The 17,633-nt window shown below is 38.8% G+C and overlaps 1 protein-coding gene across 2 annotated transcripts in view; it reads right to left on the minus strand.

The window, feature by feature from the left end:
- Positions 1-17,633, minus strand: part of cpne5a (copine Va) — a 90,957-nt gene that overhangs the window by 26,693 nt on the left and 46,631 nt on the right. For both annotated transcript variants that reach the window (XM_008413526.3, XM_008413525.3), the window contains 7 exons: positions 15,795-15,858; positions 10,083-10,186; positions 9,716-9,820; positions 5,626-5,667; positions 5,299-5,374; positions 2,448-2,501; positions 1,943-2,004 (listed from right to left, as the gene is read on the minus strand). In XM_008413526.3, coding sequence (XP_008411748.1) covers positions 1,943-2,004; positions 2,448-2,501; positions 5,299-5,374; positions 5,626-5,667; positions 9,716-9,820; positions 10,083-10,186; positions 15,795-15,858 — 507 coding nt within the window. The remainder of the gene's footprint in view (positions 1-1,942; positions 2,005-2,447; positions 2,502-5,298; positions 5,375-5,625; positions 5,668-9,715; positions 9,821-10,082; positions 10,187-15,794; positions 15,859-17,633) is intronic.

Consider the following 17,633-nt stretch of genomic DNA (forward strand, 5'->3'; position numbering starts at 1 on the left):
GTAGGGTGTGCTTGTTCAAAGTTTCAGTCCACTGTTTTCTCCAAAACTCCCTACTGCAACTTTTAATAACCTACATTTCAGTAAACACAACCATTTTCCTCAGAGGTTTGAACTAATGAATCCAAAGTGGATTTCCTTTATCCGAAAGCTTAAAAACGAAGATAACCGTTGCTTTGCATTAGTTATGTGGTTGATGGGCATTTACAGTGAAGGCTGAGTCTTTTACAATAATGTTTTAAGCAGAATCATTAAAGAAAAAAGTACAACCTCTCACAAATATATGGGTTATACAAACTACCACACACCACCAGTCCCCACAGACTCCAACATATAATTTACTGAACACAGCGCAAGACAAAAAGCTGTGAAATATTAAGCACACCCTGAAGTCTCTACACATGGCCAAACCACAACCCAATAATTTTAGGGATGTACTTTCTTTTTTAACATCACTGCAAATCTCATGTAACACAACAATTACAAAGGATGATCTGATGCAGTAACAACTTGAAAACCCTTGTAAAAATCAATAACATCCCATTTACCTTAGACACTGTAACATTTTTGTTTTTCACAATTTTCTACTTTTGTAGCTGTTCCTATGCTAATCCTTTTTTGCAACATGTGGTTTACACAGAAGCATTATTACAAGATTTTATAACAAATATGGCTAATTTACTCTTTGGGTTTTGGTGACAAACTTAAACTTTTTTCAAGGAGGTGTCTGGCTGATATCCATCTTTCCACAGAACCCACTTCAAAGAAATCTGTCAGATTCTTGTTTGGGATGATAGATTGCTGCAAAGACAACGACTTGATGCAATCAGTGGAGCTTCCTAGAATGGATAATTTCTCAATAAATCTCATTCTTCTGATACAGACCTTGCCAAGTAGCAAAGGTAAGATGGATGGGGAAAGGAGGGTGCAGCAGGGGTTAGAGACAGGAGGGACTGATGATATTTCACTGGAGTCCAGGATATCTTTCCAAATATGCAGGACAAACCGGAACCCCACCAGAAACAGAGGATGATTGCATGAGAAAAGCACAATGGGGCTACAAAGATTTTATGCCATGGGATTGAAATCAAAGAGACTTAGTCGTGGTATTTTTCCCCAACATGTTTTAATTTCATGATTCCTCTAAATCAGTGGTGTCAAACTCGTTTCCATTTTCGGCCATAATGAAGACCATGATTGTCCTCAAATGGGCGACTGTGGTAGATAAAACTACCCATCAACAATTTGATGAAAACTTCAGAACATTAAATAATATTTAACATCCTCTCACATGCCAACTGGCTTTGGCTTTATACAAATAAAATCTGATTTGGTTTGACTTTTTTAAACTTAAACAGTGTTAAAGTACACAACTGTTCTGTGGCTATTAAGAGTCTGAAGGACCAACAGGAAAACTGTAGTTCTGGAGGCACTTGAGTTTGAGACATAAGTTCTCAATAATTAATTGAATTTGATTGTTTTGGCTTATATTTAGGACTGAATTGGACCTGAATCTGTCTATTTAAAAATATATATCCATTTAATCTGGACTAAAGTGGATAATCTGTTTTCAGATAAAAATGGGAGGTATTTGTCTTAAAGTGTAATGAGGTAAAGTTTGTCGTGAACCGGTGTTGTATGAATAACTCGACCGAACAGAAGAATACATTTTAAAAATATGGATATCCAATTTGATATTTTTAGCAGATTTATACTAAATGTGTAGATTTGTCTGTGATGTAATTTTGCTTAATATAAACCCAGTGAGCCTCCTAATAATATAATGTTATATAATTTATTTCCCTTTACGTATTCAAACACTAACAAGGAAGATTTATGTTTCAATTTGAAAAAAAAAACTAATTTTATTTAATATTTTTACGCAGCTGTTAGAAAACACAAATGCATTGTTATGAGATGCACAGATGAGGATTATTAGACTCACCCTCCTTTGATGTAATCCAAGAATGTGTGCTCAGACTCTACATTGAATGACAATAATGACACCTGGGAGACAAAAAAAGAACACAGCATGTTTATTAATTTAATAAAAATCAAATCTACCAATCTATATATTGAGCTAACCATCCACAAAATTACTTATCCATGCAGAATATCCATGGAGTCTATTAGTATTAGAATCACTGCACACGAGCATGGCTGATGGACGATCAGCATGATGGATAACTATTCACAGATTTTAATTACAGAGCCACAGCATTCACCAAGAGCAAGAGCAGTAATAAAAAAAAGTCTCATTTATAAGCATTTTATAATTACTCCATTAACAGGACAAGGAGAAATCTTATGTTTATCTTTAACTAAGAAATAAAAAGCTTTAAAATGAGGCGTTGGACTGCTTTGTGAAACGAGCTTAGTGGAAACCTGATGGTGAACACGGAGCTGCAGAGGAGTGAAGGAATGAAATGCAGCCTTGATATTAGCCTCACCGTGCCAGAGTTGATATATCGCTTTTTCTTTAGTTTCTTCTTTGGATTCACCACCTGGAATGAAGGCGGGGCAGGAACAAAGGATAATGACAATGTGAACCTGCAACACAATTCCCTCCATCCACCCCTGGGCAAGTAATAAAAACATCTTTGTCCTCCTGTTCCTTGTCTGTAAGGGTAATGGTGCATAGGGAATGAATCCAATATCTGCAGTAGGTGAGAATGAGGTACCATTGATCATGCCTCGCAGCAAGACACAGATTATTCAGGAGGATTTTTATAACCACCTACTCCGTATCCTACATGCATCCTTGGGGACAAAAGAATACTTGTCCTACATTTCAACCCTCAGGAGCAAACAAAACGATAACTACATTCAGAATGAATTAAACTGTGCATATCCACAGGCCGTGCGGGGAAGAGAAACGTGGGCAGGAAAATGGTCAAAAACAGGTGATATGCACAGCGAGATGAGAAATTACTGTATTTTTTTCCCCTTTAATCAAAGTTGCATTAAGAGCTTGCAGCCAAAAAAAAAAATGTAACCGAGAGAGCAAGGTCAAATGTGTATGCTGCTTAATCTACGCGTTTGTGCACAAACATAAAACATTGGCCTGAAGGAAACTTTCTGTCTCTTCTCTATGGTTTCTAAAAATAGTTTTGGCCACAAAGATGATGCCTTATAGCTCTACAGCCGCTACTGTCTGAGCTGAGGTTATGTCAAAAAAATATCACATGCCATTCAGCCAGCTTTTCTTATCCCTCTAACATGTAGAGTTAATGCTTATGAGCTTTGTGCATGTCAGGTTGAGTGTGAATAAGGCTGAACATTGTAACCTGTTACCTATTCAAAGTCTTTTTTCATCCATGGATAAAAAGAAGGAAGCTTGATTCTTTTGTAGCTATCCTTAAAGTACTTCAGGAACTCTTTATCATCGTTCTGGTCCATAGCAGCTTTAAGACACTGGTGTGTTTCCTTTTCTAATTAAATTGAGGCCAGCTCTTATTGAATGTGCCTCCATGTGCCATGTCGGCACCGTAAAACGAGTAGCTCTCTGCAGGATCCTCATTCTTTCTGCATCCACTTTTTCAAACCCAACACATTTTATTTTCACCTGTTCCTTTTCATTCTGGTTTTTTTTTTTTTTTTTTTTAGATCGGCCACCTCCTGTAGCTGGATCAAAAGCTGTTTTAATATAGAAAGAGATTTAATCAGCAGGTTGCACCAAACTTGGGTTTCCAAGTAGTAAAAAAATAAACCCAAAGCATTGCAAAAGTATTCATATTCCTTAAAACTTTTCATATTTTGCCATTTTGCAACGACATTCAATGAATTTTATTGGGATATTTTGATGTTATTTTGACAAAGTAGTCCATAATTGTAATTTTTTTTGAACAATTGAGATAAAGGATCTCTTCTTTGGGGGAGTCCTGGTGAAAACGTTAAAACACGTAATCTGGAATTTGAAGGAAATTTTCACAAATAATAGTCTGATGTGGCACATGTACTCAACCCTTTGACCTGTGAGAGACCAAACCCACTGCTTTCAGCTCATGTAATTAGTACATGGAGTCCATCTGCTTATTGTTCATCAAGGCTGTGGAGGAGCGATAGAGGTCTGCAGCCTGGGTGGGATGATGTGTTGACCAGACAACCATTTATTGAACCTAAAACAAATTTTATTTTTATACAACAGTGGCACAAATAAGACCATTAGAAGTCCTGACTCTAGTTTGCCACAACTAGAGACACTTTAAACATGCAGAAGAAAAATATCTGGTAAACATTTGTGTTTTTGGTTTACCTGCAAATTGCTATATGCAGCTGAAAACTAACAATGTGCATCATCCTGAAAACACCATTTTCAAAGTTAAACATGGTGGCGACAAGGTTATGAGGAGGCATATCTTTAACTGGGCCAGAGGTTCAACTTCCAGCTGGACAAGGATACCAAAAATACTGAAGGAGCTATAATTGAATGGTTTAGTTCAAAGTATATTGATTGTTAGAAGGGTCCAGTCAAAGTCCATACCAAAATCCATTGAGCGATTTGTATAATGACTAGAAAGTTGCATGCTACAGATGCTCTTCATCCAATCTGACTGAGTTTCAGCTAATTTGCACAAAAGAAACAACACAAACTTCCAGTTTCTCAAGCTGTCAGAGACATAACCAAGAGAGAAATGGAAATGTTTTCACTGCTTTGTGTTTGTCTGTCAGATAAAATCCAAATAAGATACAGTGAAGTTTGAGGTTATAATGTTGGAAAATGTTAAATAGGTCGAGGAGTAAGGCCTGTCAAGCAGCTATGTGGCTCTACTTCTTTGTTTGTATTTTCACCACATACAGTAGAAATCCTCGACAGGTCTGTTGAGGATAAAATGAGAATTCTTGCTTTTAATCTCACTATTTCAGAAGAGCAAGAATTAACTCATTTATCGGTATTAAATAAGACTTCCCCGAGCTTCTGGGGATGAAAATATTTTACCTTTCTTGAGTACCAAGCAGAAAAATGACTTTAGCTGCTAGTCATTGTGCAGCAGTTACCATGTAACCTATTTTAATCCACCGTTGGCTTGGTGAGCCTCTTATTTGCCACGACACAGGGGATGAATGAAGAAAAATGTTCTGCTGAACAAATGGAGTCATCATCCCTTTACAGTTTGAAATAAATGGGTCAGGTTTGCATTGTGACCTGGATTCTATGTCTAAGCCGTTTAAAGCAGGGGAACACCATGACAAGACATCAAACAATACTCAAGAGGAAGCCTTGTGCTACATTCACTAATTATTCTTCAGTTTTCATGGGCAAATGTGTAGAAAACTGCTTCTTTTTTCATCTCCACTCACCTCATATAGATTTAACTGGCTCTGGCCTCTGCATAGCTCTTTGTAGCTTGTTGTGAATTCACCAATGAAATCGTGACTGGTGGGGGAAAAAAGCACAAAAAGTGTCATGAGGACGATGAATGTAGTGAGAAAATAAAAACGCAGCACAACTTCTAAAACACAAACTTTCTAATCTTTAGTCTGTAAATTATTTTCAATACTGGTAAAACTAATGGCAGAAATAGAAATTCAGGTTTAAAGCTATTTCATAAACAATCATAACATGGAGTGACAGAGCATAGATGATGCTCTACAATAAGAGTTTTACAAGTTGATGTTGATCATTACCTCCCATCTCTGTCCCAGTCATACACCTCCGCCTTGATTGTCCTGTGAAGACACCACAGCAAGACAAAAGAGTTTATTTCCATAACGAGTTCCAACTGGGATGCCAGCAAGAAGGTATGAAATTTAGCAGGTAATAGAAATTCAAAACAATAATTTTTTTATGGATAGTGGGTAAAATTGAAACAATCACATCATCTTGTTGTTTCTGTGCCAGACAGATAATCTGTTATGTTTTCCACCAACAGCTAATGAAAACACAACATTTAAGATTAGAATATTATATCAGACCAATGAAAATAATCTGAATACAGAAACGGTTGTTATTTCAAAAAGGTGCTTTAAGTCTCACAAACAAGCCTCGTCGAAACCCATATTCTGATTGACGGAGTATGACTGTGTTAGCCTGAGAGGATTTGAGAAGAGTAAAGAAATCCTGTCTCCATCCTTTTGAGCTGAAAGGGGGGACAGGGGGAGTATCAAGATGCGTCCCTCACCCTCCCGTTAGCTGCTGTCAATCATGTCTCAGTGGGTCCAAAAGAAGACGGGATGACAGAGGGCCGCCCCGAACTCATCCTGTCTGCACTGTTTACCCACATTATAAAGTTGTTTAATCCAATCTTTTTATTGTGAATCTTTTCTCCAATTACTGCTTGAACATTCGGTCCGAATCAGAGTAGGAAAAAGTTAATTTTTTGAGAAATTTTCGACACCATGGGAGAAACTTCTAATGCATGTTGACACTACGGATAACTTCAGGCTGGTGATGAGTTGGCATTGAAATAGTTATCGGTTCCAAGAAGAGACTTAGAGCACCTCCTTAGCTTCAGTTGCAGTCCCCAATCAATTTCGCTCTCGTATTGCTCGCTGGAGTAGAAATGAGAGCGATTCCACTTTCTGATCACTAATGGAGCCAAGTGATTACAAGAGTTTTATCAGATTCGCACACGGCTGAAAGATGTGATTGCAGAGAGCAGAGTGTGCTTCCTCCTTATCATTGTCATCTTGTCATTATCTTGATTTTTACTGTAGAAAAACATGAGAAGCATGGAACAAAAGTAACATGAAGTATTTAATCCACAGAGCCTTGCAAAATTATTCATAAGCCTTCAACCATTACACTTGTTGTTTTGCACGTGTATCCAGGCACTTTAGTCCAACATCTAAGTAGTAAAATTCAGCTAAACTCATTGCCTTTTTAGAAGTAATGTAATTCGAAAAGGAAGTATAACAGTGTGAAGCTGGCCATTTGTGTGGCCGGCCACACAAATGATACAAGCAGTGATGAGGCCCATGATAACTCTGAAGAAGCTTCAACGATTCACAGTTCATGTGGGAAACATCTTTATTGTAAATTCTATAAATTTGCCCTTTTTGTACGAGTTGAAAGACAAAAGCCAACGTTGAAGGAAAGCTACGTGAAGTCCCGTCTGCAGATTGCCACAAGCTGAGTGGAGGAAACAACAAAAAAGGAGCTGTGATAAGATCAAGTCAAAATGTATCCAACGGGGAACAAGAAACGCTTAGGAAGCTGGTCAAAGTTTATGGGAGGTAAATGGAGCTAAATACAGCATCAATAAGTATGTTCGAGGTGACATAAATAATAATAAAAAAATAAATTGTGCTTTGGTTGAGGTTCCCCTTCCAGACAGACATCAACCTTAGGCATACAACCAGTTTGTCCTTAAAGAAAAAAACCATTAAAATATATATTTTTTAAACAGAATCACTAAGAGAAAATTACATTTTAAACTGAATTTTAAATGGTGTTAATTAAATTCAGAACAGGAAAAAACCCACAGCAGGCCAAACTATCAATATTTGATGATGAAAGTGAGTAGAGCCTAAATTGCTAGGGGTTTCTGTTGCCGCATAAAGCCTCAAAGGGAATCAGACATCTTTCATGCCTCTGCTCCATCTGTCCGACCCAATTAGTTTCTCCAGACAGGTGAGCAGAGGCAGGATCGAAACATCGAAACGGGGAACCTTCGTTGACACCTGGCGTGGTGAAGAGGGCAAAGTTTAACATGTTCTTCTTCACCCTCATGAATATCTGCACCGACACACCTTGATGATTCGACACACACACACACACATGCACACCCACGCACACATGCACACACGCGGACATACGATGTCGGGCTCTTCTGTTTATCCCAACCCACAGTCAACATCCACAGAACAACAAGTGCAGCCACTCTCCCTCACTATCTTTGTTTATCCTCTTATTTCTTATTTTGCTGTCAAAACTCCTACTGCTGCTCGGGTGCCTTGCAAGGCGACAGTTTGCCATGAAAAGAAGCAGATAAGATGGAAGATGCCGCTGCCAATAAGAGATGTGAAATGCTGAAAGGTTTCCACTGTTTGTGGGTGACTGAATGAGCAGATGGGGGGGAAGGAGGATTTGCAAAGAGAGAGAGAGGCCTTTATCGAACAGTGAAGCAGGAAAATTGACTCAACCTTGAATTTGATGCATTTCTCCATTTACCATTAGAGATGCATCGATCAGAAAATTCCCAATCACTTCTGTGTCTTTCAGTCACTGGAAATTAACAAATTCAATAAAGTCCTTCAGATTTTTTGACCTTTATGCTTCAAATGAAGGTCCTGGACCCTTTGCTATTGAGAGACGATTACCTGCTGGAGGCGTGGATACAGTTAAAATTTTACCTAATTTCAATCGCTGATATAATGCTCATGATGAAGTTTATCTGAAGTTGCCAGCGCTGTAAACAACCATCCTCCGGTGCGAAAGAAGAAACGCTGAGCCGAATGAAATGACTGTTAATGTTAATTACTGAACGGCTTCGTTCACTTCCTACGCTTCCGATGCCAAAACCACAGGAGGAAAATCAAATTAACGTTATTGTTCACAACTTCTCCTTCTGTTCTCTGATTGGCCCGGTTGAAATTCTACTAAAGAAATCAAGCTCAATGGGAGAAAGCATAGACGGGGTATTGGAGGGGGATGAGAATCAAGTGCAATTGCGTAGAAAAGCAATTGCTAGAGCTAGGACAGAGATATCACTACAAATAAAACCCAACTAAAAATCCCAGCAAGATCTAGAGAAACTCATCCAGGCATTTATCTTTAGTCACATTGATGACTGCAACAGTGTCCTCATAGTTCTGCCTAGAAGATCCATCAGACAGCTGCAGCTGATCCAGAACACTGCTGCCTGTGTTCTGACTAAAACCAGGAAGATAGAGCACATAACACCAGTTCTAAAGTCCCTACACTGTAAAGCTCCCTGTAGCTCAGAGAACAGACTTTAAAATACATCTGCTGTTGTTGTATCAAACTTCCAGACCACTCAGGTCTTCTGGTTCTGGTCTGCTCTGCATCCCCAGAACCAGAACCAAACATTCAGAAGCAACATTCAGCTTCTACGCACCACAAATCTGGAACAAACTTCATGAAAATGGCAAAACAGCTGAAACACTGAGTTCCTTTAAATCCAGACTTAAGACACACCTGTTTAGAGTTGATTTTGAAACATCCTAAATGAAACATTGATAAACATTCTGATGTGTAATAATGCCTCAGACAAAATGTTACGTTTCGATTGTTGACTGCGCCTTCTACGACTGTATTTTTATGATGTAAAGCACTTTGAACTGCCTTGCTGCTGAAATGTGCTATACAAATAAACTTGATTCATTGATTGATAAAACGAGTTGCATGATATATTGCTCTCTGCTTGACAAAACACACTATGGTTCTCGAATTTTACATTGACATTTTCAGCTGTCTTCATCATCTTCAACTGCTATAATTAGCATGAATAGCTGTCAATTGTTTTCCAAGCAGACCTTGTTTGCTAACTTTGCTGTTGTCAGCACAACCTATTAGTGCGTAGCTGTTATGCATTCACTGATCAGTAGAAAGGAAGCATTTTTAGTTTTCAAAGACTCCTTAACACATCAGGGCTGGTGAAGGAAATAATCGGATGACTTTAGTCATTGGTGTGTTTAAATTATGTGGATCACAACAATGTGAGAGCTGGGTTTTGCTTAAAAACTCAGACCTTTGGGGTTTGTTTGAATATGTGTGTATTATTGAACATTAACTGTGCGACACCAGTCAACCTACCTTTCATAGTCCCCGTTGCAGAGCGCTCTGACAGGGATGGAAAAGGGCTCCCACACAGGATTCAGGGTGTTCTTCACCACCTCGGTCTTGTGACAAATGGTAAACCTGGAGAAAAAGATCAACAGAAACTTACAACCCTGAAGAAGCACAGAGCTTCAAAACAAAACCAGGATATAGAAAGAATCTCTCCACAGCAGCTTTGCTGTGTTCGAGACCAATTCTGTCCGCATGCATCTGTACGCAGCCGAGTTAAAAGAGGCCTCGGTATGAAATCTTCTGTACTCGACTCCTTTCATCTCGAATCTTTACGCACATCAGCCTGGCTTTAATCCCCGCACAGAAAAGCAGAATCCAGATGCAGACTCACGTGCCATCCTCGTTACTTCTATAGAAGACCATGAAGGGGTCTGACTTTCCAAAGAAGTCCTTTTTATCCAATTTGTTGGCACAGAACTGCATGGTGGCATAGTCCTACAAAGGAAAACACCACAGCGAGAGTAAAGGACATTGTAAATCCGTTCTTTTGCCTGTGTCCCTCCTGTTGTTTGTTTATACATGCTGTTTGCCAAGATATAAAAGCACTGAAGCACCAAATAACGGGCAAAAAAATGCCGACTGAATTCTAATAGGAGCAGAGCAAAACCAACCACTGGGTTCTAGTTTGTGAAAATGTACAAATGCATTCATTACCATTTTTTTATTATGCAACTCTTGCATCGAAAATACCTTTTGTGTTCAGTATAATAATAGCAACGATGTGAGGCACAGAAAGGGATTCTAAAACCTCGTACATGCAGTAATAGGCTGGGAGCTGCATATGAGGCTACAGCCAACAATACACTAGAAAGGCTGGTATTATTATAATTATACTCATTTAGGCACAGATTCATTGTTCATTGCTAGATTAAGGACAATCTCTTTGCCTTCCAGCTCTCTTGATTCCTGATTGTTTCTCTATATTCTAAATATAAGCTTGCATTCCAGGATGATAAAGTGTTGGACGCTTAAATGATCACATGAGGAAAAAAGTGACTTTATTGATGGTCACTAAGAAAATTCCGCTCATCACTGGTAAGAAACCAGTCAATTATTACATTTCAAGGCAGGTAAAAATACTAAAAATGAAAGTTTTGTCTTAAATAAGATATATTTCACACATGTTTCACATAACTCTGGTGTCACCTAATATTTATTTTATATATTTTTGAGCGTCATTTGGCTCTTTTCAGATTATGCCAAATTAAACCAGACATATTTAAAATTGCTACCACTTTAAAACACTTCCGTACCTCTGACTTTGTGCATGTGTGATGGATCTATATGGACTCTTTGTTCAGCCTGACTACTAATTAAACCCAATAAAAATTACATGCAACTGAATATGTCATTATTATCATTTTAAAACAGGTAAAAATTGACCACGATGGGATTTTTCGACCCCATCAGTCAGAATGAAAAAGTTGGATGAAACTTCTGCAAGAAACACTTTTTTGAAACGTTCCCATTTCATCAGCCAACAAAACTATTTTCCCCAAAGTCTTGCAGGCGTTTAAATATTTGTTGAGATCTTCAGAGTTCTATTTTATCATATTTTTCACATTGTAACTCTCCCATGGTTGCTGTTGTCTCTTTCTTCTTGTTGAGTCACAAACAATGAACTTTTACGAAGACAAGTAAAACCTGCTTTAGATGTGACTCTGGGTTCTTTGCTGACCTCTTTATGAGTCATCTGTGTACCATTGGAATAATTTTGGTTGGCCGGCCGCTCCTGGGAAGATTTATTAGTGTTTAATGTTTTGTTTTTCATTTGTGGATAATGTCTCTCACTGGGGTTTAGTTACGTCTTAAAGCCTCAGAAATAGTTTTATAACCCTTTCAAGACGGATTAATGTTTTCGTCTATTCTTTAGTTACTTTAGATCGGAGCATGCGTTGAGCTTTTTGATATTTCTTAGACTTTATCAAGTTATCAAACTGTTACTAGGTTACTGTTTAGTACTTCTTGATTTTACACACCTGGCAGTATTCAGGCCTGGGTGTGTCCAGTGAAACTGAACATAGCTTTTTTTAAAAATGGCAAATCAAAATTAATTCCAAATATTACAGGGACCGATTCCTTTTTCATGGGTACATTGGTTTGGATGGGTATTTTTCTTCTTTTATAATTTTCATAATCTAAAAATGGTATTTTGTCTGATAATAAAATTTGTTTGATAATCTAAATCATTCACCTGGGACAGATAAGCAAAATTGAAAAAGAAAGAAAAGAGTGCAAATTATCTTTTAAGGACCTCCAGTTTCATTATTTCAATTGAATAAATAAACGTTTTATTATCATTGTGATTTATGGGTTGCACTCGTATTTCTTTAAGACACACTGGGAAACATTCAAGAATAACTGTTTCTTGCATATGGGAATTTAAAAGCTGCTATTTTTACCATGCACGTTCACAAGCTCCTAGCTTTTGATGCTGCTATTTGATCTGAATCAGCAATGTGCTGAACACGGCCTTTATCGATTGCTTTGACCCACATCAGTGCGGTACGGTCCGTCTGTGACCTACCTCACACTAACCCCTATCACATCCCTCAGACACAGATGCAGCACCGACCCGACTGCTCTGTTGAGGCAACTGCAGAGATAGAAGAGTGAATTCCCTTCCTGCACGAAAACACTTCGGAGTATCCTGCTCAAAACGAGCTATCGCCGTTATCTTATTCTTTTGTTCCAATAATAGTTTTTGATTTTTCAAATCAGCGCAGATTATGGCGTAATAGAGAAAAGCTCATTAAAACAGCATGTGCTGTCAGCTAAAGTGGCTGCTGTTCATCTGCTTTCATTTCCTTGCGTCATTTTCAATTATTATCATCGTTTTTTTAAACCAGCTAGCAAAAACGGTAGGGGGAGTACTGATAGGAACCAAACCTATGGAGAAACCCACTGTGCATTTTAAAGCCTAAACTATGTCAAGCTGTCCCTTGGTGGCTTCTCACAAGAACATCTTATTTCACATGTTCCCATTTGGTCTATTTATACAAATAATGCAACATAGCAAAAGAGTTTGCTTGTGTTGGTTGCAGAAGCCCTTTGGAGCTGTCCAAAACCCACCGTGCAACAACCCTGATGCAACCTCTACAATCAAACTATCATGGCAACAGTGCGCCTTAAGCCCTCATTAGGTGCAAGTAACACATACCCACTTTGGTGCTGTGCAGTGTTCCCTCATTAAGTGAAGAAAAAAGCAGAACATTCATTTCAGCCACTGAGGTTCAGCAGCAGCAGCAGCAGGGGAATACAGAGTGCAGTCTGCATGCTTTTCTCTGCTTTATCCAGATAGCACCGCACAGGATAAGTGGCAGAGCGATGCTCCCTGTCAGTTTCCCCAAAGTGGGGCTCTCCTTTCAAAGGGCCACAAAGCAAGTCAGACAAAACCTGAATGCATGTTACATAAGCTTCCATGGCGTCTTCAGAACAGCAGAGCGCAGTGAATCACCCGGCGAATCACGTGCCAAAGCATTATATGGACATTAACGCAGCTCTTTTGTGTGTTTCACGCATCAAGCCATTTCCTCTGTTTGCATTTGTCCGTGATGAATGAAAGACAGAGGAGGAGGATTTCAGCAAATGTGAGGATGAGCTTGGTTGATGAAAGAAAGTGCATGCACAGAGCGACATTTGACAATTTGAATTCAGTGCGAAACTGGAAGTATTTGCATAAGAAAAACACCTGACATAATCATAACAATCATTCAGAAAATAGGGTTTAGTGCAGAGATATGTGGTAATTCATGTTTTTATCCTCCATGATTGACTTTCTGGTGTTCATAAACACAAAGGGATACAAATGAGAGCAAGCCTCCCATAATGCAGAAGTATTCATATTCCTTTAACGATTTTACATTATACAACCACAGGCATCAAAGCATCTTGGGGGATTTTATATAACAGATAAACAAAAGCAGTAAATGATTGTGATGCTGAAGTAATAAAAAGTCAGCATTTTAATACATTTTTTGTAGTAATAAAACTTTGGAAATTGTGGGATTTATATGTAGCCAACTTTACTGTGATACCACTAAATAAAAGTCAGTACAATCAATGGTTTCAAAAGTCACCTAAACACGTAAATAAAACCTGTGTGAGTAATTAACTGTCAGTATGAATGCAGCTGTTCTGTAAAGGTCTAAAAAGTGTTTGGTAAAGTTTCAAACTGGGGTTACCTTATGAAACAATTTTTATATAATACACCTAAACATTATTGGTACATTATAATGTTTCAATAAAATCCCAAACCTAAAACCAACTGAGAATCTGCTGTAAGGTTGATGTTTAAACACACACACCGTCAAATCTGACGGCATGGGTAACATTGATAACGACATAATCCTAAAGGCTAGAAGATGTTAATATAAAAAATTATTTAACTAAAACAAATCCATACAAAATACTATTACATTTTGGGCTTAATTTATATATACATTCTTTTTCAAGGTGGCGCTGTTTTTTGTAAAATATTTATGAATTATATCTCTTAATATGTGCCTAATATTTTTATTAGCAATATCCTTCAGAATAAAGCTTAGTATCTGCTTTTCTACCATGTAAATCCTGCATTGAACTTTTCTTAAATTCTCTACTTGCTATGCCTGATCCATTTGTGGTGTGCGCACTGTGGTTTGCAGCTGGAATATGCAAAGAGGTTTCCTTAAAACTTAAACCAGAAGGAGCTGCAGAGAGATCTGAGAGCAGGCCAACCGCCGCTCATATGTGCAGGAGCAAACGGCAGCCAGGAGGAAGTCTTTGATCCATGCAGAGCCTGTTGCTCTATCTAATGATACCTGGCAAATCCGCCACGAAGGCTCGAGCCAACCCTGCAGAACTTCCCCCCATTGATTCCCACTCCGCTCAATTTTTCCTTAAATAAGAGCTGCAGGCAAAGCAGCACCTCAGCTGTCGACTTATTGGTCACAGGTGGATTAGTTGATAAACATAGTCCAGATGGACGGCAGGATTCCTAAACCATCGCATTTCGGTCGTGTGGGACATCGCCCGACAGCAGCATCTTCACGTCTACTTATCTGTCTTTTATCCTAACTACGCTCTCTCAAGCTGCCAAGGTACTAATGTCTTTCAGGGTTAAAAATCTGTGCAAACAGGGCAGGTCTGGAGTGGCGCATCTTTCCATCTCTAATTGGCCAGAAACAGTCATTTGTACCGGTAATGATCATTTGCATTTATATTACTAATTCGCCTCCTGAAGAGGTGCTTTGCACTGATGTTGCACCTGATGACTCACGGCGGCCACGACACACGAGCGTAACAGGGCAGCTTATCGCGGCAGGTTCATTATCTGCATCAATCTGATCTGCCTCTTCCTAACAGAAGACTACTTAAAACAAAACAAGTCAGGTCCGATAAAACTGCAGTCAAACTCCATGAATGTACAAGGGATTTAACATAGCTTTGAACTCTCAGAGTATTACACGTTACGTGGTGCAATAAAACACGTATATGGCCACTTAGTGGGTTACTGTACAGCCTCTAAGGGAGGCCCAGTAGTGCTGCCCAGAATATTTTACTGTTCTCTGCTGCTATGCTGGCACAACCATAATGCTGTTATTTACTATCTTCATTTAGCACTGAGGAGAGGAAGTCAGCGAGTATTACCGGACACTGGTTATTAATATGAACTCGTGGATTAACACCACACAGCAGAGTAAAGGCCCAATTTAGTGATTGGAATAAAGGTGGTCTCATTAAATAACAATTCATGCTTGTAGCATACTCACTAGGTACACAATTTGCAAATGACAAACGCGTTCGCTTGGCAACACGGCGTATCCTGCTCGTTTAATGAGAACATTTATGATACGATACATCTCACCGACGACAGAGATATAAAACATCCCGCTTCACAAAGGCGTGTGGGCATTGCTAAACATGCATTTGTACCACTTTGTGTGTCATATTAAAGCCTGATGTGCCTTTGTTTAGGTGGATGGATAAAAAAATCTCCTCTGAAAAGCATTTATTGTAAAAGAAATTAGAAAGTAAACCGGTCAAAACTTTTTGGACTTACTCTGCAGTTTCCAAGCTCTTCAGCTGATAAGATTATGGTTCCACACGTCTTCCCAGGTATGCCCCTGTGGGGGGGAAAAAACAAATAATTTAAACTTTTAATAAAAGCAGCTTCAACGATCCACTGCGCACCCTTAAATTTTTATCGTAGCACAATCTTCCCAACAAATTCTGCAGACTAAAATCTGACAAAGAGTTATAATTTCCAGGGACAGGTTTCACTTTTTTTTGTAGTTCTGACTTCTTTTATTCTTTTTTTGTGAAAAAGTTCAGGTTAGCTTTTTTTTCCTACACATTATTGTAAATTACTATTACCCTAGTTCAGCTATAATTTTGAAGCTTTTAAGAGTTAAGTGTGTTTATCTTCGACTTATCTAGCAGCAAATCGAAGGGTCTCTGCCCAGATGTGTTTTCATATCTCACCTTGTTCAGGGACTTTCTTGTAATATGCCAGCTAAATAATATATGAGTCAATTTATACACATTTATTGCACATTTTTCTTAACATTTTTATGAGGTGACTTGCCATATTTCAGCACTTCATGCACTTGTGAATAATATGGTAACTAAATTTAAGTGAACGCAGAACAAAATGGATTTTCAATTTATCAATCATACAGTAGCTCTCCTGCTGCTGACATCCTGTCATCTTTTTAGAGTAAAGAGGGAAATTACATGCAAGTCCTGCTGTGGCCTTAGCTGGAGTCCAATCATTAAAAGGTCAAACTTGCTGCAGATCCTCGTCAAGCTGTGACAGCTGACGTGGCTGTCACCTAATGCTGGATTCTGTCCGTCTGAACCAGAAGCAGTTTGTCGCTGCAGCAAGACGCTTTCGTTGCAAATAAAAGCTCAAACTTTCAGCATCTAAACATTCAAGAATGGGTTAGACAAAGAAGGCTATTAGGAAAGCAAGAGTGCTTTTCTCCCTGAACAAGAAATGTTGCCGTTGCTGCTGGTTTTACAGTTCCAGCTGATTCCACTACTGTCTCTCTTAATATCCACTCCTATAATACATCTAGTAAAACGCACCATTAAAGTAAATCAGCTCTCTAAAGCGTCGAGTTTGATCAATACCTCTACATAGATCCTGCATCCAAAGGATCCAGGTTTAAGTGCTGCACTATCTTTGTGGAGGAAATGTGTGAAGTAAGGCAGCTGTATTCAGAGGGCAGACATATTTAATTCTCCCGCTCTATCTTTTAAGGTCCGCGGAGACTCCAGTCAAGGTGAATTAACTTTCCTTGAATTATCGATGTTTCACTCCTCCGACCATTCGCACATCAAAGAGTCCGTAAAATGCCTGGCGATAAACCCAGTAAACACAGCAATAGAGGCCAACTTATCTCCTTATAAAATCAAAGCAATGGCCAGCACTCCCATCAAACCGGGAATTAAAATCAAGTGAACGCTCAAGAATCGGGGTCGAGACGAACCACTCTGAAACCATCTCAGTCACTGATAAGAGAGCAGGTACCGACCGAGAGGCCGATGGTCTTTTAAATTAGTCATGCATTATTGAACGCCGCACTTTCTCTGGCGCCTTCTTGTTAAAATGTGAAGAGGAAGCACAAGCTGAGAGCTGTGTGCATAAATAGTTCCTTATTTGCTGACGTGTCCGACACGTGACTCTTAGCAGGTTTCCTTACGAGATTGGATGTTTGGTGATGTGAAAGCTCTTGCACTAAACAGACCTCATTCTCTCCACATTCATTCACTGAATGGAAAAGTCTAAGCACTTTCTTAGTAAAAATGTGGATTCGTAAAATTTGGACATGGGACAAAAATAACATAATAAATCATAACGCAGTTAATACATACTTTAAGAATCAAGAAGAACATA

The sequence above is a fragment of the Poecilia reticulata genome, chromosome 7, assembly GCF_904066995.2.
Source record: "Poecilia reticulata chromosome 7, P_reticulata-male-v2, whole genome shotgun sequence".
NCBI classification, from domain to species: Eukaryota; Metazoa; Chordata; class Actinopteri; order Cyprinodontiformes; family Poeciliidae; genus Poecilia; species Poecilia reticulata.